The sequence below is a fragment of the Halichoerus grypus genome, chromosome 10 (genome assembly GCF_964656455.1).
Source record: "Halichoerus grypus chromosome 10, mHalGry1.hap1.1, whole genome shotgun sequence".
NCBI lineage: Eukaryota > Metazoa > Chordata > Mammalia > Carnivora > Phocidae > Halichoerus > Halichoerus grypus.
The window spans coordinates 132,831,887-132,851,199 of NC_135721.1; the positions used below are offsets into that span (position 1 = coordinate 132,831,887).

Here is a 19,313-nt window from a genome sequence, read left to right on the forward strand (position 1 = left end):
GAGTGGGAGGCGTTCATCCACATAACCAACACTGAGAGCCTGGTATGGATCAGCTTTGGGTCACACACCAGCGCTGGCTTGGGAATATCACTTCTCAGGGCCCCAGATTCTAATATGTAAAATGAAGGATTATAATAAATTCTTAGACACTTTCCTTTTAGATCCAGATTCCAAACAATAACATTTTAAAATAATAAATGACAAATTTATATACTGCTATCAGGAATCAACTCCTGTGTCTAAATTCAAGTCTCTAAAGTGTAGGAATACTAAATGTATCACTCAAGGTTGGCTAACTGCTATGACCCACAGCCCTCACGTTCAGGTGTCTAATGCAGTGACAGTTCCTGGTCGGACAGCTTTCTTCCAAGGGAAACTCAAGGACTCGGACTCCTGCTGGGGTTGGAGTATTCTGCACTCAGCTGACTGATGGGAACAGGGCGGGGAGCATACAGCGTAGGAGATTTTTATGGCCCAGGCCGGGAAGTGGTGCTTATCGCTTCTGCTCCCGTTCCGTTGTCCATCGCTCAGTCGTGTGGCCACACCGAACTGCAGGGAAGCCTGGGAAAGGTACTAGAGCTGGATGCCCAGGAAGAAGTGGACAGCAGCCATTTCTGCCAAGACTGCCGAAAGGAAGAGTCATGTGCAGCTCCAGGAACTGCAGTGCATCAGGGAAATGTCAGTGAAGTGAGGTGAAGCCACAGCATCAGTCTAAAACAAATATTTTTGGTTTTTTAAGTAATGTCTGAAATTTAGAGAAACCAGTGTCATAAGAATGCCTTGGGAACCTCAGGGATATTTAGGGTGAACGTTTTCTCTACTTCCCACTCTGTAGTTTCATATACATTTGGTTTTTCAGTTCATTAGAAGAGACTCAAGGGTTTGAGATCGCTCTGGTTGTGTGTTCTGAAACACACGGCGTGCACGCTTGATTTCTGTAAACAGGCTCCAGAGAGATGTAGTTGCTAGGTTGGTTGGTTGGTTTGTTTTTGCTATAAACAAGTGACTAGCCAAAAAATTAATTGTATTCCCCACTGTCTTCTTCCCTTCTTGTAATAAAGAGAAACACATTGGAGTAATTAGTTTGCCAAATAAACGATGTGCTTGTTACTCAAAGCATGATCCACGGTCCTGTAATATTGGTATCACCTGGGAGGGGTTTTTTCCCCTCCTTTTAAGAAATGCAGACTCCTGGGTCCCTCTCCAGACCTGTGGAATCAAAATCTGCATTTTAACAAGATTCCCCACCCTCACACCCCCGCCGTGGAGATTTGCGTGCACTATAAAGTTTGAGAATCCCTGATTTAGAGGTTAGAGTTGTGACCAGTAGCATTTGACTTGCCACTGCTTCATTTATTTAGGCTTTGTGGTCATTGAGTGGGATATGTGGATATTTTAAAGTCAGAAGTGAAACAAAAATTTACATTCATGCTGATTCTTTTTTTTTTTTTTAAAGTAATCTCTATGCCCAACATGGGGCTTGAACTTACCACCTCAAGATCAAGAGTTGCATGCTCCACTGACTGAGCCAGCCGGGCACTACTCTTTTGCTGTCTTTTCGTGGGGAAGGAATGGAAACGGGAGAAAATATTAGGGAAAGTGGTATCTTCAAAAGTGGTCTGCGAATGCTGATTTTTTTTCAAGCTCTGACATCCGGCGGGTAATTTTAGCTTTCTGCGATCTTTATGGTCTTTGGAGGTATTAAACCTCAGGGAACTGCATAACATGCAACACAGGCAGCCTTGAACTTTTTCACATGTTAGAGAAATCTAATAGAAAAATGGAACAGCAGAGTCTACATTGTTAGCAAGAAGGTACTACTGTGAAAAAGGGAAATTATCTCAAGATCCCAATTAATGCATCACCTTTAAGGTACAGTCAGTAGTGGTCTGTTTCAGACATGCTTTTTGCACGTGATTTAATTTTCTTATTACAAATGAACACAGAGTCTGACTCAGAGTAGAGTGAACAGTAGTTTCTTGGTTCTAATGCCAACGGAGGCTGCTGCTTTCTGTTGGCCTCCCTGGCCTGTCCCAGCCTTGGTGGCTGCCTGTCTGTCACCCTCGGCTCCCATTGTTCCCCCGGCACGCTGCTGAAACCCCAGCTTGTCCTTCCCTGAATCTCCTGCTGCTTCATTGCATCATGCCTTTAAGTTACTCTTACTTATTTTATTTTATTTTATTTTTATTTTTTTATTTTTAAAGATTTTTATTTATTTATTTGACAGAAAGAGACATAGCGAGAGAGGGAACACAAGCAGGGGGAGTGGTAGAGGGAGAAGCAGGCTTCCCCGCGGTGCAGGGAGCCCGATGTGGGGCTCGATCCCAGGACCCCGGGATCACGACCTGAGCCGAAGGCAGACGCTCAACAACTGAGCCACCCAGGCGCCCCTATTATTTTATTTTTATATATTTATTTATTTATTTATTTTATCTTTACTGGAATGATTTGTTGAGATAGCTTTTTCTATTATATCTGATCCCTTGGAGGGCGGCTCTGTGTTTGAGTTCGTTTCTTTGTATGAGGGTGAGGTGGTGTAGTAAAGGCTTGGACTCTGGAGCCAGGCTGCCTGCTTAGGTCCAAATCCCAGCTCCACCTGTTTAGCCATGTGGTCCTGGAAAGTCCCACTGTTGCCCCGTGCCTCAGTTTCCTCATCTGTGAGATGAGTCAGAAATCATTCTAAGTGCTTCATCCTTGTGGCAAATCTGGTAAGTAGATTCCCGGATTAGACCCTTCTAATGTGTGACTATTGAATTGACATTGAAATGAAATATTCAGTTGACATTGAAACAAAATGAAGGCAGGCTTGTGTTTCAAGTAACTTGAAAAGATACAAGCTTTTATTTTTTAATGGGTTTTGCCCTTAACTTGCTAGTGAGTTGTCATAAAATATAGGAGACACAGTCGTGGTGAATTTGAGCTTTCAGAACGTAGCCAGTTGGCACCATTTGTGAGCACTGTGTTTGCCTATAAAAATGTGTAGAAAAGCAGAGCTGTACTGTCGTGGGGCTCTTGCGTTCTCGTCTTTCACAGTCTGAACATTTTGTGTGTGCTTTCCTTGAAATTAGGTGTCTAAGTGGGAGAAATGTTTGTTGAAACGAAGATTTTAATGTTCTGTGGTTACTTACATTTGATTTGTGGGACCTGCTTTCAGAGCCTCTTTTCCTTCTATTTAGCTTTGTGGTTTCCAAGGGCTATTTGCATTGACTAAGTTGATTTGATTTTATTGCAAAGCTTCAGTTCACTGAGGCTTTAGACTCTGCTTGTGAGTTACACATTTATTTCTTTAGTGTCTTCTCCTGTGGTTCCTGCTTTTCCTTTATTTTGGTTGTTCCATGTTGTGCCACTTCACATTTTCAGTCTTGTACGATGCCACAATCTATTTTAGAGAAAGAGAATATAGAGAAAGTCCTCACAGAATGATGAAAAAGCCATGGACTGTTTGGAGACCCGAATCTGTGCGTAGAGAAAATTAAGATCATTCCTGCCTTTGGCCAGTGCTGTTCAGTATGGTAACCACCAGCCACATGTGACTATTTAAATTTCAGTTCATTACATTTTTTAAAAATAAAGATTAAAATTCACTTAGTCACACTGTCTACATTTCAGATGCCCCAAAGGCCCTGTGGTCATGGTCGTGGTCGTGGTCACTGGCATGGGGCAGCCCAGACGTAGCACAGAGCGAGCCATCAGGGCAGACGGTGCTGTTAGCGCCGCGAGGCTGCGGAAACGTATGGCAACCTTTTTAAGAAAGTGTGCTTCCACTCTGGATTAGTTTCATTTTACCCAAAGGAAGTAGACTCTTCTGTGTTTTTCTAGGATTACCAGAACAAAGTTAACATTATTGGCAGCCAAAGAGGACTCTTGTAGATAAGCAGAGTTTCGTTTCCAGTGGGAGTTTGTTCTTTATTAGAATCTCATACACAATAGTATCTTAGAAATAAGATGTGTTCTTATCTAACTTGAGTCAGGATCTAGTGTTGGGAGGTTTTGATTTGCCACCACTGTTTACGGAAGCAGTCCAGCTGGCAGGTCCAGGGGCCCCCAGCAGTACTTTGAGTCACTTTTCCTCTCTTGATTTCTTGCTCAAAGCTAAAAAGTGGCCTACAATTAATAGGAACGGCTTGTCAACGGCATGTTTCTAAATTCATCTGATGACTAGCTTGTATCAAGGAATCATTTCTCATTCTTCCTTCTTTGGGTCAGAGTTCTCTTATTACGAGTCAGGAACAGGTGCGTAGCAGTAAGAAAGCAAACACTCTGCAGCTTCCCGCTCAGTGGCTCGGTCTCCTGTTGAAGTGACCGTCCTGTGGGAAACGCCACTGAGGCTGCACAGGAGCCTCTGCCTGTCGCAGCACCCGCAGCCGGTGCCACCGCTCCAGGCACGTCACCACCAGAGGGTCTGTTGAGTCGAACGTGTTGGCAAACAAAGCAGGCGACCGAATGATCCACGGCAGGTCTCCTGGTCCATACACGCAGCTCTCGTGGACGTAGCGGCCTGCAGAAAGAAGCACAAAAACCGAGCTGCCTTTGTGTCGTCAGTTTACATTCACACACAAAAAGGGACACTTTCCCGGGATCATCTGTAAAGGCCCCTGCTTCACAGGAGCTCAGACCGACCATGATTTCCCGGATCGCTCTGACCGGGGCTTCTGTGTTGGATTTTGAATCCGTGGGCACAGGGTTGTTTTTGTTTTTTCTGTCAGTGATCTCTGGCATGTTTAATGGCTACTTTAAGGGAATGCTGTGGAATGTTCGTTATTAGTGAACACACGAGAGAGGTGTAATAGCACTCATTTGCCTGGCCCACTCTAAATTCTGTTAGGTTCTACGAACTTTGTTTTCCTCGGTTGTGGGTAGTTCACAAGAATTGCATCAGTGGTAACAGGTCCTTGCTGCCGTCGGTTCTTGCTCTTGCAGAGTGAGTGTGTGATACAAATGGAAGGAATTAAAGTTGGAATGATAGTTAGAATCCAGTGCTGAATTCCTTCGAGATGAGCTCAGTAGCATGTTTCATGTGCCTGACGCTGTGCTTGGCGCTTCCTTCTCTGTCACCCTCCCACCAGCACCCTGAGGTGGCTCCATTTCCACCTTCGGTTCCCAGAGAAGCGAGCGCTCAGTTTGCGTGTGAGGGAACGGTCTCCCCATCTTGGAGACCTTGCTCTGTGCCCAGCTCTGCCCTCCTTTCTCTCCACACCAACCCAGTCATCCTACTTTTAAAAACCTGTCTGAGGGAAATATAGGAAAGGGGTGGAACTCCATGCACAGAATCATCCAGTGTTGTTGGTGAGCCTGGAAAAAGGTGGAAAGAACGTTCCCCTGGCGAGCAGGCGCTCATCCGGTAAAGGGCCAAGTAGCTCTCGCAGGGTGAGCGCTCTAAGCCGCAGCTGTCGTCATGACTGAAATCTTTCTGGTAGGTATTCTTGGTACAGTGTCACGGAGTATCAGTAGAATTACATTTCACCAGTTGAAAAGTCTGAATATGAAGACAGGCAGTCTGAAAAACTTAGGACAGAGTGAAAAGATTTTCAGCTGCACCTTGATTGTAACTGGATAATTCTGTCATTTGCACACACATGAGTTTGAGCCGGAAGGGAACACAAGCGAATGGAAAGTCCTCAGAGTCGGGCTCGTGCTGTTTTGGTGATTACAAATAACAACAGGGTGACTCTGCCTCTTTGTGTCAGCTCATCCAGTGGAGGGGCCCCAGGCAGCAGCTCCTGGTTTGAGACCCGGCTCTGCCACTTCCTGTGACATGGGGAGTGACCTCACTTCTCAGAGCCTGGGCTTCTTTCTCTGTAAAGTGTGACTATGGTAGTTAACAGCTGCGAGTCATTGTGAGGATGGACTGCAGGCCCAGAGCCGGGCTCTGGAAGGGGGGCAGGGTCTGCCACACTCACCCGCCAGTGCTCGGCCTGAGGAAGGGGCCACATTGCTGCTTTACTATGGATGGTTTGCACACTGAAGTGAGCAATGGCAAGAACTTTCTGAAGTGTTTACTTTGGGGCAATGATGATTTTTGTTAAGATTCACAGTAATTGGGCTTTTTGACAAACATTGAAATATTCAGGTTGTCACTCTAAGAATTCTAAATCATTATTATTGATAGCAACAGCCCTTCTTGACTTCTTATACTGTGAGTGATCATGTTTTCAGGAGGAATCTGAGCCCCCGGCCCCACCCCTACCCGAGCATTTATTTACCAGTCTTGTCAACCCTAGTGTGTAATGGCAACAAGCACCTGCTTTCTAAAGAAAGGTCAGGGTTGCTCCTTAGCCTGTTGTTTGACTGTCACCTTCTTACTGTGTGAATAGCTCCCTAATTGAATCCTGGCTAAAATATTTATTAAAAACATCTAGAAAATTCTTCTAGCCCTTCCGGACCTGGTACCTGTCAGAGGAGGGTGGCTGCGTACATGGCAGCAGGAATTGCTCGTCTTTGAATTACTGTGATGTTAGGTTTTACACTTTTCATTTGTCTGCAACCTGCTACGTTTTGGTCAGTCTTTTAAACAGCTTGAAAACTGGGTGAGCCCGGTGGCTAGCTGGTCTACTGTCACTCGAGCCCGGGGACCACACCCAAATGCACAATGAGAAGAGGTGGTTGTATGTGGTGGTCCCTCCTGCGTGGCTGGGAAGGCCAGATCCCCTCGGACAGAGGATGCTCTACCCCGGCCGCCTGCACGCACGTCTGCCCCGCTCTTCCTGCCTTCTCTGTCCCACACGGTTGGCGGCCCCATAAAGGTTGGACACCTCGTTTTCCTTTCCGGGCGGGCTCCCAGAGTGCTTGCACCTCTCCCCACTGGACTTGTGGACGTGGCGCTGTGACCGTTGGCCTCCGTCTTCTCCCCGAGACTGTGTGCTCCTCTCAGGCAGCCGCCCTACCCCGGGCTTTAGGGGGGTCAGGGAGAGCCGGCGCCCCGAGAGTAGGCCTGAACAACGCGACAGGAGCCCGGTTCCGGTCCTCCCAGTCCCTAGGCATCTCCCCCCAGACTGTGATGCCTGAGAACCTGCTGTCAGCCAGTGCTTTTCTAGCCTGTCCACCAAAGAGGGACACTGCCGTCCCTACCCCAGGTCTGTCTTTTCTCTGTTGTCCTGGTAACTAAAACCTCTGGGACACCAGACAAGAATTCACAGCTCCCGGGGAGAGTCTCCTGAGGGCAGAAAGCGAAAAGACCTTCCTTCAGCAAGAACTACTTAAGAACCTGCTCTGGAGCATACACCTGTGTTACTCCCTCATCTATTCTAGTAGAGACACAGGGGGACCCAGAGCTTTTTAAAATAAATGTTGAGTTTGAATTCTAGGAGCAGGTGGAAGAAACCGGCTAGCTTGTGTATTGTTTAAAGTTGCAGCCCGGTTTAGTGTTCACTTTGTGAAAATGCATCAGCCCAAATACTTATGATTTGTGCGCTTTGCTTGCTAGGTATTATAATTACATAAGAAGTTTTTAAAAAAACTGACCCCATGGAATTGGAACCTCACTCATCCCCTCACTACTTCTGCTAACGGTCGTCTGTGTCTCCCGACCTTACCCCGGCAGCAGTTGTCAAGTTTGCCTACAACGGGAAGGCTTGCTTTTGGTTTGGTTTGATTTTTACCTTTACATCCATCGTGAACGCTTCCTTCCTCATGTCTCCACTTCACAGCGCGAACATTTCCTTCCCAGCCGGCCTCCGGTGTGGCTCCCGGGGCGTCTGCGGGGGAAGCAGACCAGGCATTGCAGCGCAGGCAGCTCCTCAGCCCTTGGCTACCACTTCTGCGCCAGCCCTCCCCCTTCCTGCACAGGCAGGAGTCCAGGGGTGGGGGTCCAGCCTCGCTCTAAGTGTTCAGCTGTGGTCTGATGAGGGGCTAACACTTTGGGGGCGGCTGGGGAGCACCACACTGGCCTCGTGTCCCGGCACTGTGCTTCGCTTTCATCCCTTTCTCCATCCCCAGTAACTCACCGAACGCGTACAACGCACCCTTGGCCTGATGATGTTGGGTCTCTTGGGATTGTGTTTTCCCCATGATAGCCCTCTGAGGGGATTCGAAAATAGGATTTTCAGTGGATATGAGAGATTATAATAAGATCCTAACCAGTTTCTACTGGATCCAGTGTTTGCACTGTCATCTGGACCGATTAGCTTAGCTGTTCGAACTTGAAGTCACATCCCCTACAGGAGCCGCTCAGCTTTACGCAAAGAGAAAATAAGTCCACGTAAAGAAGGACATCAGCTCTCCCTCTGCCTCTCAGGGAACCTATCTGAGGTATCCTATCTGCCATCCAAAAAATTACTACTTTTAATATTTTCTCTTCTTAAAGAGCCCCTAGCATAATGTCTGGCACTAGTAGGTACGTAGTGGTATTTAATGACTGAATGAAGAAGTTTCTGAAGATTTCTGCTCAGATGCTGGTAGGACTTCTTTTCAGAGAGGGAACAAAAAAGCAACTGGGCTGGTTTGGGAACATGGGGCACCCTCAGCAAACTTCAGACCCCTAAAACCAGACCCTCCCATACTCCTCAAGTGAAAGGTCTTGCAAAATGCAGAGCTATTTACCGAGCCATAGTAAAGTAGTGAAATAGCGTTTTCACTCGAGTAAACTTCTGTTGTTGCCTCTGATCTGAACAGACGCCACATTGCTGGGTTGTTCTTACCTCTCAGTCGGTTCAGAGTCACCCAGTAATGTCGTTCCGGGCTCTGGATGTCCTTGGACCACCGAAGCATGTCTTTTGCGCGGCTGTCAGTTAGTACAAACTCTACAAACTTCCTCGTTAGGACGTAGTAAGCGCTTCCAAAATAAATTGTTAAGTTACGGGGCGGTTCGTCCTTGAATCTTTTGTTTGGAGATACGTAGATATTTCCTTCAGGGGTGGATTCCGGTTGACTTTCACTTGTCTTGGAGTTCATGTTTGGTGGTTGAACTACTCCAGGAGTGATGTTTTTGTCATTCCATTTGCTTCTGATGTAGCGTATGATTTCTTTGTTGGTTTTTATTGGAAAATCCTGCCCGCAAAGGTTAATGACGTAGTTCCATTGAAATTTGGAATGGACCAGGTCTTTCATACAATTAATATCTGCCTGGAGTCTTATAAAGCCAGTGTAAGCCACTCTTGCTCTCTTTGATGAAATAAAAATATTTTCAAAACAGTTAACCAGGGTTTGCATCGCAGTCTTGTACTTCTTCGGGGCCTTTTCATCAACATGAATACAGTAAACGTTTTGAGGCACATAAATAGCTCTGAGAAGCTGCACAAACATTGCCAGCTCCTTGTGAATTGTTATAATATATGCCAAAGAGAAATTGCTCTCTTCTGCAGACAAGGGTCTGGTTATGAAATGCAACTCCTGGGAAATCCTAGAGCAATTTCCTGGTGTGCGTAAATGAGCAAGAATTTGAGAACCATGAGGGTTTTTGCAAAATCTTGCAATTTGGAGGGCGGCCCCTTTCCCTTCAAATAAAGCTGAACACAGTTCGTCCGGATAAAAGCCACATTCCACTACTGCTGGGTAGGTGGGTTCCTCCTCTGCTTCCTCAGGGGTTGGAGTCCGGAAATACAGAAAAACGAAGATGCATATGCCTGCACCCAGGAGGAGTCCGGGCTTCGAGGCTCGCAGCTGGCTCATGTTTCAGGCTCCAAGGGCCTTCTCATCACTATGGTATGAAATGTTTTCCTTTAAGCTTCCTAAGAGAACAAGAGGGAGAATTTAGGGTGCGGCAGCCCTCCCCCAACCTGCAACGTGACTGAAGTGCACATATTTAAGGTGTATAACACGCTCAGTTTTTCTATACATACACTCCCGCAAAACCATCACCACGGTCACCATGACAAGCATTCCCCTCACCCCTAAAAGTTTCCTCGGGCCCCTTTTACTCCACCCTGTCTCTGGCAAATCCATCAGTGGATTTGCTGGCATGTTCTGTAACTTTATATAAATGGAGCCCTACACCGTGTGCTTTTTGCTTGGCTTGTTTCACTTAGGATACTGATTTTGAGATTCCACCCACATCATTGCATTTATCACCGTCCTTGCCTTTTTACTGCTGAGCAGGATTCCATTGCGTGGGCATGCCACAGCTTCTCTGTTCATCTGTTGTGGACAGTGAAATTGTTTCCAGTTTTAGGATATTACTAGATGCTATAAGCATTCACGCACAAGTCTTTGGCCCTTTGTTTTTGTTTTTGTATTTCAGCAGCTTTATTGAAAAGTATAGCCCTCAGCACCAAAACATATGGTAGTTGGTTAGGTGACCTATGCCGACTCAGAATTAACACTGATGTATTCAAATTATTGAAATATATATCAGCCTTTGGGAAAACTGAAAAGTTATCCACAAATCATGTTTATAAAAGTAAAAGATACACTGTGGGTTTGTGGTTTATCTTCCAGTGCTTATTTACCCATAACATGATGTCAAAATTGGGCACAGCCATCCTGGATGGACTCAGGCTGCACATTGCACTGAGTAGCCATTTGCAATAGTTGTGATGCTGGAGATCTCCTTCCATTCCCTGACGTAATAGAAGATCTTGATGACTTACTTCAGCAAGCTCATAATCATGATGTTTGCATACTTCTTTGTTTTGGGGGCGCCTGGGTGGCTCAGCTGTTAAGCGTCTGCCTTCGGCTCAGGTCATGATCCCAGGGTTCTGGGATCGAGCCCCGCATCAGGCTCCCCGCTCTGTGGGAAGCCTGCTTCTCCCTCTCCTGCTCCCCCTGCTTGTGTTCCCTCTCTGGCTGTCTCTCTCTCTGTCAAATAAATAAAAATAAAATCTCAAAAAAAAAAAAAAAGATTTTGTTTTGGCACAGTGGGGGCAGTTAGTGAAAGTATATTCTCTTCCTTTTAAACACAATTCCAAATTAGGAGCAATGGCAGTTTTATTAAAACAGCCCTTAGTGTAAAAACTTCTGGAATGTTAAGTCAGCAGGTTTCCAGGGTGGTGGTAATAGGACCTGTGTTTTTGTTTCTCTGGGTTAAATACCTAACAGTGAAACTGCCCGCTCTTTCCCAAAGTGGTTGTGCCATTTTGCCTTCCCCGCAGCGGTGTAGGAGAGTTCCAGTCACTTTATAGCCTCACCAACACCTGGTGCGATCAGATTCATTATTTTAACCATTCTGATAGGTGTGTGGTGGTGATTCATTGTGGTTTTACTTTGCACTTCCCTGATGTTTAATGATGTTGAGCATATTTTCATGTGTTACTGCCCTTAGCTTGGCAGGTTAAAAAAAAATCTTAAATATTTATTTTGGACATAGATACTGTCCTGTTCTGCATTATTCAGAGTTCATTTTATGCTGTTATTCTGTATCATGTTATAACTCTTTCCAGTAAATGAAGCAACAAATCAAGAGAAGTTTTGTGATGGCAGAATTTGACTTGTTGACATGAGTTTATGATTATTTTTAAAGAGGGGTTCAGTGATTAAAAATAAGATATCTTGGGGCGCCTGGGTGGCTCAGTCGTTAAGCGTCTGCCTTCGGCTCAGGTCATGATCCCAGGGTCCTGGGATCGAGTCCCGCATCAGGCTCCCTGCTCCGTGGGAAGCCTGCTTCTCCCTCTCCCACTCCCCCTGCTTGTGTTCCTGCTCTCGCTATCTCTTTCTCTTCTGTCAAATAAATAAATAAAATCTTTAAAAAAAAAATAAAATATCTTTATCTAATGAAATTATTTGATAATAATTGAGTTGCCTTTCTGGAGCCCTACAGAAATGCCTGAATAGGTTTAGCAGGAACAAAGGTGACCAAAAGCATTTTGATTAATTATTAATGCATGAAGGCATCATCACCTTTGAAATTTAGGAAGAAGACTGATCATCAGGTAAAACATCTATGTGTTAGTAATTACTTTGTTCTTGTTTATAAATCCTGGCTCCTGGTTTCAATAAAAAGTCATATCATTGCCTATTTAAAAAGCCCATTTGCTTCTGAGCAGTGTTCTAGCTCACATTGACATTAGCCCCTTGCCCTTCTGCGTCATTATTACAGATGCCATTTGGATGAAGCATGGACTAGGCAGCCTTTTGAGCTCCCCTTGTGTTCTTAAACTGTGAACCAGTAAAAGCTGTGAATGCTGATTGTGGGTTGTGAATTTAAAAAATGTATGTATTTTCCTTGTATAGTTCCTTTTTATCCATCCCGCTTCAAAAATAAAAAGCAGTCCCTGCCCAAATATGCCAAGTTACAGTGTTCTATGCCAGGTCAGTAAACGCTTGTGGATGGCCCCAAACATGAAACATAATGGCATAATTTTAAAGACATTTTTATACTTTTTATACATTTATATATATATACTTTTATATGTATATATACTTTTATACTTTTTATAAACACAAAAACTCACTGTAATGAACACATTTCCTATCTGGTCTGTAAAATAAACAAAACCTAGAAATTCAGCAGGAAGGAAATACCTTCTTGAAATTAAAATAAAGCTTTTTTAACCACTCGGACAGATTTTGGTTAGAGGGCAGCCACGTGCCGTAGTTTGTTGCGTTGTGTTAGAGCCGTAGCATGGGGAGGAGGTTGGGAGGTTTGGAGGCTTGTCATCTTTGGTTTTGTTTCTAGGCTTGTGGTCAAAGTAAGAGAGTCTCGTTTTATCACAGAACTGTTGTTAGCCCCACTTCGCTGATATCACACCCCATGTAAACTGTGGCTCCACCACAGGGAATCGGATCTTTTCAGTAGTTTGTAATAATTACATGAGGACAAGCCCCGTGTGTAATCCATTGTCCTTCAGGGTCATACCTGGGCTAAGTGTTTTCCCTCCCTTCTGTAGAGACAGGCGTGTGAGTTGGGCTGTGCTCATCTGCTGCCTTTCTGCCTCCAGTTCTGGCCGCGCAGCGCTCACGGCTGCCCGGTTCACCTTCCTTCCAGCTCGGGTTCCCTCTGTGATGGAGAAGTAGGTGTCCCCTCGAATGGCCGCGGCCCTGGGGACCTGGGTCACCAGCGGTTGAGCTTCGTTGTCATCGCTTCAACACAGGCTCTTTCAGGCAGGCAGGCCCCCGGGGGCGCGGGCGGTCGTAGCTCTTGCTGTGGCAGCAACACAGCAGCTAGTGGGCGCTGGGCCAGTCCCGTGGGCACCGCGTCTTCGGGGCTGGCCAGTCGGTCCTCTAAATGGGGGGGGTCTGTGCCATTTTCAGCTTTGCAAACATTTCCTAGCCTTGATTCTTGGTGACTTGTTGTGGTTTTGTCTATAATGTAAACGTGACTTTTGTTGCCATCATGAAAGTGTAATTATTAAACAGGTGACTTTTCTATCACTGAACTAATTTCCAAGGCATGTAAGTGGTATTTTTCAAGTGTGGGGAATACGCAGCTCATTAAGAAGTGCAGTCTGACTGAGTTTTAGACCCTTTTTTCTCTCACAAAAACTGTATTTAAAATATTTACTTTAGGGCGCCTGGGTGGCTCAGTTGGTTAAGCGACTGCCTTCGGCTCAGGTCATGATCCTGGAGTCCCTGGATCGAGTCCCGCATCGCTTCTCCCTCTGACCCTCCCCCCCCCCATGTGCTCTCTCTCTCTCATTCTCTCTGTCTCAAATAAATAAGTAAAATCTTTAAAAAAAATAAATAAATAAAATATTTACTTTAAAGGCCTTAGAAAGGGGCACCTGGAGGGCTCAGTCAGTTGAGCATCTGCCTTCAGCTCAGGTCATGATCCCAGGGGCCTGGGATCGAGCCCCGCATCGGGCTCTGCTCTAGGGGGAGCCTGCTTCTCCCTCTCCCTCTGCCTGCCGCTCCCCCTGCTTGTCCTCTCTCTCTCTGTCAAATAAATAAAAATCTTAAAAAAAAAATCAAATCTCAAACTTGAAAATATTCCACTTTTATTTTCTTTGGCTGAAACAAAAACCGGAGGGTTGGTTTTGAGAGAAAAAGATGCCTGCTCTATCTGCATTGAACAATATTACTGATCTTCCGATATTTCTGTTTTAAAACTATAAAGGAGGCAAAGAAAAACATTTTATTTTAATAATTGTACCTGCTCAGCCTCTGCCATTCACGACCAGGACGTCACTTAATGAAGCACTTACCAGAAGCTGCTCCTCAGATTCCGAGGGGCAGAATGCTGGCGGTGTCCGTGCCCAGCCCGGTTTTTCTCTCCAATCAGTGCTTCTCTTCCCGTGGCTTCTGCTTAAATCACATGAACAGAGTTGTTTGGCAGGTTTTGTTACCCTTTCATCCCTGGAGGATTTTATTCTTGTTGGTTTTGACCTGTAGATTGAAAAGTAGTGGCTGCTTCTCTGAGTATTTCTCCAGGACCAGATCACTGCCTTAGGAAACACAACGAGTCAGCAGCCTGGCCCAGATGAAGGGCAGCAGAGCGGTCTGGTGTTCTGAAGCCTGGATGAGATCCTGGCAGTCGAGGGGCAAATTCTATAAATGCTTTTAAAAATCGGAGGCCAGATGTGGTTATCTGACCCTTTTTTATTAAAGGGATAAATAATAAAAGTCCTTTAAAAATCTTGTTTTCTTCCTAAATGGCATTTGGAACAATCCAAGCATTTCAGCACGGCTCTCCAGAGGGCCCCAGTTCAGGGACGCAGGGGAGCTGTGCCCGGCCTGGTGCTCGGGGCTCCCCCAGGGGCGGGGCTGGGCCAGGGCACATAGCTGAGGGGGCCTCTGCCTCACCGACAGTGACTCTGCCCTTCTGTTGTTCTCCGCTGCTGGATACTTGTCCTCTTCCCTTCTTTCCCGTCTCTGGTTTCAAAGCTTCCCTTACTTGCTGTCTCATCGGGTTTCCCCCAGACAGACCTAAGAATAATGGAGCCAAGAGACAGGAGTCCCATGCCGTGGAGACTTCTCCTTTTGCAGGTATCCAGGCACCTGAGCTTGACATTTAGTCAGATGAGTGCAGATTCGCTTCAGCTGCTTGCAGGTGACTCGAGGTGCCTGTTGCTCTTCTGTGGAACAGATGGCGCTGTGGCCATAGAACGATTTCTTAACGGGGCGGATAGAGTCGAGTCTCTCTAAGCTCGTGGGGCTGCGGCATGGCTGTGTGTGGTATGTGTACTTTTTATACAGAAACAGATTCGTGCTGCCTCTCAGTGGTGGTGAGACCTTGTATATGCTTGTAGGGACATCCTCCGATGCCAGGATCGAGGTTTCTTGGGCAAGAATCAGGAGAGGAAAGGCCACCGCCGCTGGGCCCCTGCACCTTGAGTGCCTGTTGGACAGGTCAGCCTGTGGGTGCTCGTGAGCTGGGCCTTCACAGTGGCCCGTCCCGAGGGGATGAGGATTGATGCTGGATTCCACCTGGGACCTCACAGCCTAAACCTGGAAGGAGGAAGATTCTCTTAAGCAAAAAGCAGTGGAAGAAACAGCTGAGAACATAGAGTGGCCTGCATACAGCTTTACGCTTCCATAGCTCGAAGGGAAATACAGAATAAAACCAAACACAGGGGAGCAATTATTGTGATAAGTGGATCAAAGGTCAATAGGCTTCATGTATCAATTTCTTATACAGATTGGTTAAAGTAAAAAATTTTTGAATGAAGATCCTAATAAATAGGGGCGCCTGGGTGGCTCAGTCAGTTAAGCATCTGCCTTTGACTCAGGTCAGGATCTCGGGGTCCTGGGATTGAGCCCCGGATGCGGCTCCCTGCTCAGCAGGGAGTCTGCTTCTCCCTCCCACCACCCCCTGCCGGCGCATGCTCGCTCTCACTCTCTCTCAAATAAACTCTTTAAAAAGATCCTAATTAATAAAGTGGACCTACAGCATATACACATAATTTGCGAGAGAGGCAGTAGGAATGCAGTGGGGATTTTTGTTTCTTAATTGAAGCCAAAAAGGAGCTACCTTCTTTTACCTTTCAGATCAGTGTGTTTTTGTTCCTTCAAATTATATGGTGTGATGGGCGCTCTTACATGTGGTAGGGAGTGTAAAGTTCATACGACCTTTCAGGGGAACTATTTGGCTTTAAAGTATTACTCCCTTTCATCCTGGTTTGAAGTATTTCTCCGGGCTGTGTTTTCATTCATGCACGCGGCAACTAGTTCCCAGGTGCCCACTGTGTGCAGGGCCCTGGGCTCACCCCTGGGCCACAGCCGAGTCGGATAATGGCCAGTCTGTCCCTCTGGGAGCTTACGGTATGACAGAGGGAAGCACTATTTTAAAAGTCAGTACGCACATAGAGGCACACGTTCATTTACTGTGGGCCACAGGGTACTACACAGGAAACAGCCTTCGGTGGCGGAGAAGAAACGAGTCCCACAAGTGGGATTTTGGGGTCTGAGATGCATGCCGGTGTTTGTTGCAAATATTATTTGTAAGAACAGTGATTGAGAAACCACTTTTCCAATTGTTCGTGATCCAGATCTGCAGATAGAGTAGCATATTATCGTAATTCTACCCGTTCCCTTGGCACTTTCCTGCTGGCTTTTTTTTTTCCTAATGCTTTAAAAAAAAAAAAGTGAATATCCAGAGATCAAGGATATGTAATTTGTAGTCGTTTTCTTTTAGCTTAATAGACACTTTCTACATTGTCAGAAACTCTGAAATAACTCTCTGCCCTTCCTTTTTAAGAATGTGCTGTGATTTATTTTCTCCATTTTGGGGACATCTAAGTTATAAGTGATAAAAGGAGGCTAATTTAAAATAAAGACATGATTTCACCTGTGCAGTAACTGTACACATGGAAAGTGTGTTTGCAGGAAAATACGGGTGTTTTTCGCTCATGATATGTGTTACTTTATAAGCAGAGAGGGTCCGGCCCTTTGGGTCAGCTGTGTCTCCGCCGCAGCCCTCCCCTCACTTTCGAAAGTAACCCTCCCTCAACCCTTCAGTACGTAGAGAAGAGCCCCAGCCTGGCCACTGGCACCGTGGATGGAAATCTGCTTCCTGCTCTGGCTTCACATGCTCCCAGCGGATGGGTCCCTCAGCCAAGTTCCGGGGGTCAGGCAGCAGCCTGCCGGGGTCAGGCACACACCAGGAGCGTGACAGGGCCTGCCGCCAGTGGGAGGGTCGTGCCCAGGCTCTAGGGGGCAGCCCTTCTCAGGTCCCAGCAATTGAGGCCTTGAGAGTGTGGGTTTAGTATTAATGGATCTTTTGAATTTGGGGGAGAAAGCAAGATATCTCAATTTTTAGCATGAGAGGTTCCCGACTTTTTATGCTTAGTGGCTAATTCAACTTTAAAAATATAACTCTGGGCACAGCACAGCACAGCTGTAGGTAGAATGGGGTCCACAGCCCTATCTAGACAACTAAACAGTCACATGTAGAGGAGAGAGACTGTTGACCGCCAACACTCCAGGAAAGGGGGTGCCAGGGACTGGTGGAAATCAGCCGCAGAGAGCCCGGAGTGGGGAAGGAGGAGGGGGCAGGCTAATGGAACAAACGGAGACTCCTTTCTACCTCTTGGTTGTGTGCTCGGGAGGGTTATTGACGCCATAGCCCCAGCCCCACTGGGCCGTATCTGCCACCTGATTCTGTTCCTGCGGATCCTTTTTCATTCCCTACTCAAGAAGGAGATCCCCCAAGGGAAGACTAGCCAAATCTCCCACAGCATGGGACTTCCCAGGAGGCCTCCTCCTGCAGAGCCTGGAGGCCTCCCTGCAGTGATGGCAAAAAACAAGCTCCTTTTCTTCGAAGGCAGTCCCGGCGAGGTGCCGTAACAGCCCCCCTTCTGTTGTTCATAGGGCTTCTCTGTGGCCCTGATCTCAGGATGTGTGGGCCAAAGGTGGGGGGGGGTCTCTTCAGTTGTGACATCTTACCAGATCCCTCCTAGGAAAGGAGGTGCCTTGGGCCTGTGCTGTGGGTTTTGGAGGTGAGAACCCCAGTAAATAACCGAGCTAAGGCAGCGCCTGGGGGGTCAGCACATGTCCACTGGCTCTCCTGTGTGTTGGGAGGTGCTGGGAAAAGCTCGGCAGCTTTTTAAGAAGAGCACTTCAATGTCTTGTGCTGAGAATGTGTTGTAGAAAAGAGATTCTGGGTACATTGGGTCTGTGGCTGTTCCTGTTCCGGGCATGGTAGGCTCTCGAGGCCTCACTGGGGTCAGCACGTGATTGTGCTCACGGCTCGTGTTTATCCCAGCAGGCTGGTAAGGCTGTGTGGCTGAGGGTCAGGGACAGAGACCCAGGCGGTGTCAGCAGGAATCCGTGCACTCTCCCTCCATGAAGGGGCACAGAGGCCACTTTCCCCACCAAGACACATACAGCCATGTGCGTGTGAGGTTTCTCCCAGGGAAGCTAGTCAGAAACACAGAGATGTGTCCTGGAGATGGTCTGTGTCGGGACAGGTCGCCGTCTTCCAGGAAAGCGCAGACCCGCAGCTGTAGCCCACAGTGGTTGACCATTGGCTGCCCAGCCCTGTGCTGCACTCCCGACGCCGGCGCCCTGAATTCTGGCCTCATCCCGGACCGCGCTGGGAGTTCGGTTTACTTCCCATTTAACAGATGCAGTCACTGAGGCCGAGAGTGACCAGCGGGGTGGGCCCCTCAGGCAGGCCTTTGAAAATGCAGGACCCCCCCCCCCGTGGGAACGACAGTGGGCAGCGGCCCAGGAGAGAGCTGAAGTGCAGCCCCTGCCTCCAGACAGGTCCTTCTGCTCTCCTGCTGGGATGGAGCCCCGTTCCCCCAGTTGGCCATCTTCCCGGACACTGGAGCAGGGGTTCTCAAAGCAGGGTTCCCCCCAGGCATCATCTGCAACACCTGAGAACACGGGAGAAATGCAGGTGACAGGGCCCCGGTTCTCGTGAAGTGAGTCCTGAGATGAGCCAGCAGCGAGTGCTGAATAGATACTGCTGGTCCCTGCCGCAGACTTCTCCCGAATGCCCACCAGCAGCCAGCGGCTGGGCACCGCCCTTCCCGCGCACACCTGGGGGTCGGGGCCGCGGCGCACACCTGGATGGAAAGAAGCCCGACGCGGTTAGGAAATGGTGGGCGCCCTCCAGGTTCGCAGACACCAGTGTGGGGCTGGCCTTGCAGAGCCAGGCCCTTTCAGAGCCCTCCTGGGCCTGCCACGCTGACTCCGTACACAGAACTTGCCAAAGCAGGGCTCACACTCAGAAGCTGGCTAAGCCGAGGTACAGGCAGGAAGTTCCCGAGGGTTCGCAGAGCAGTGGTTGGGCTCGGGGAGCGTCGGGGGGTAGCTGAGCTGCCCACCGCGTGGTGATGGAGTCTCTTCTGTGTTCTGCCCTCTCCAGTGTGGGGCTGCTTTCCAGGAGGACGACGTCATCGTGCTCAATGGCACCAAGGAGGACGTGGAAACGCTGAAGAGGAGGATGGAGGAGAGGAGGCTGAGGGCGAAGCTGGGGAAGGTAACAGAGCCCTGGGGTCCACTCCTCCCAGAGTCTTCAGGTGCTGCCAGCTGCCTCTGCCGTGGGGCCGGTGGCAAAC

At 47.6% G+C, this 19,313-nt stretch overlaps 2 protein-coding genes across 3 annotated transcripts in view; one reads left to right on the forward strand and one right to left on the reverse strand.

The window, feature by feature from the left end:
- The window catches only part of RTF2 (replication termination factor 2), a 38,691-nt gene that overhangs the window by 14,629 nt on the left and 4,749 nt on the right, over window positions 1-19,313 (forward strand). For both annotated transcript variants that reach the window (XM_036121045.2, XM_036121046.2), the window contains exon 6: window positions 19,121-19,234. In XM_036121045.2, coding sequence (XP_035976938.1) covers window positions 19,121-19,234 — 114 coding nt within the window. The remainder of the gene's footprint in view (window positions 1-19,120; window positions 19,235-19,313) is intronic.
- LOC118553845 (putative beta-1,3-galactosyl-O-glycosyl-glycoprotein beta-1,6-N-acetylglucosaminyltransferase 7) lies at window positions 2,819-14,853 on the reverse strand. Its single transcript, XM_036121038.2, has 4 exons — window positions 14,013-14,853; window positions 8,637-9,665; window positions 7,599-7,694; window positions 2,819-4,498 (listed from the first exon to the last, which is right to left on the reverse strand). The coding sequence occupies exons 2-4, from the start codon at window positions 9,604-9,606 to the stop codon at window positions 4,275-4,277; spliced, it is 1,290 nt and encodes a 429-aa protein (XP_035976931.2). The 5' UTR covers window positions 9,607-9,665; window positions 14,013-14,853; the 3' UTR covers window positions 2,819-4,274.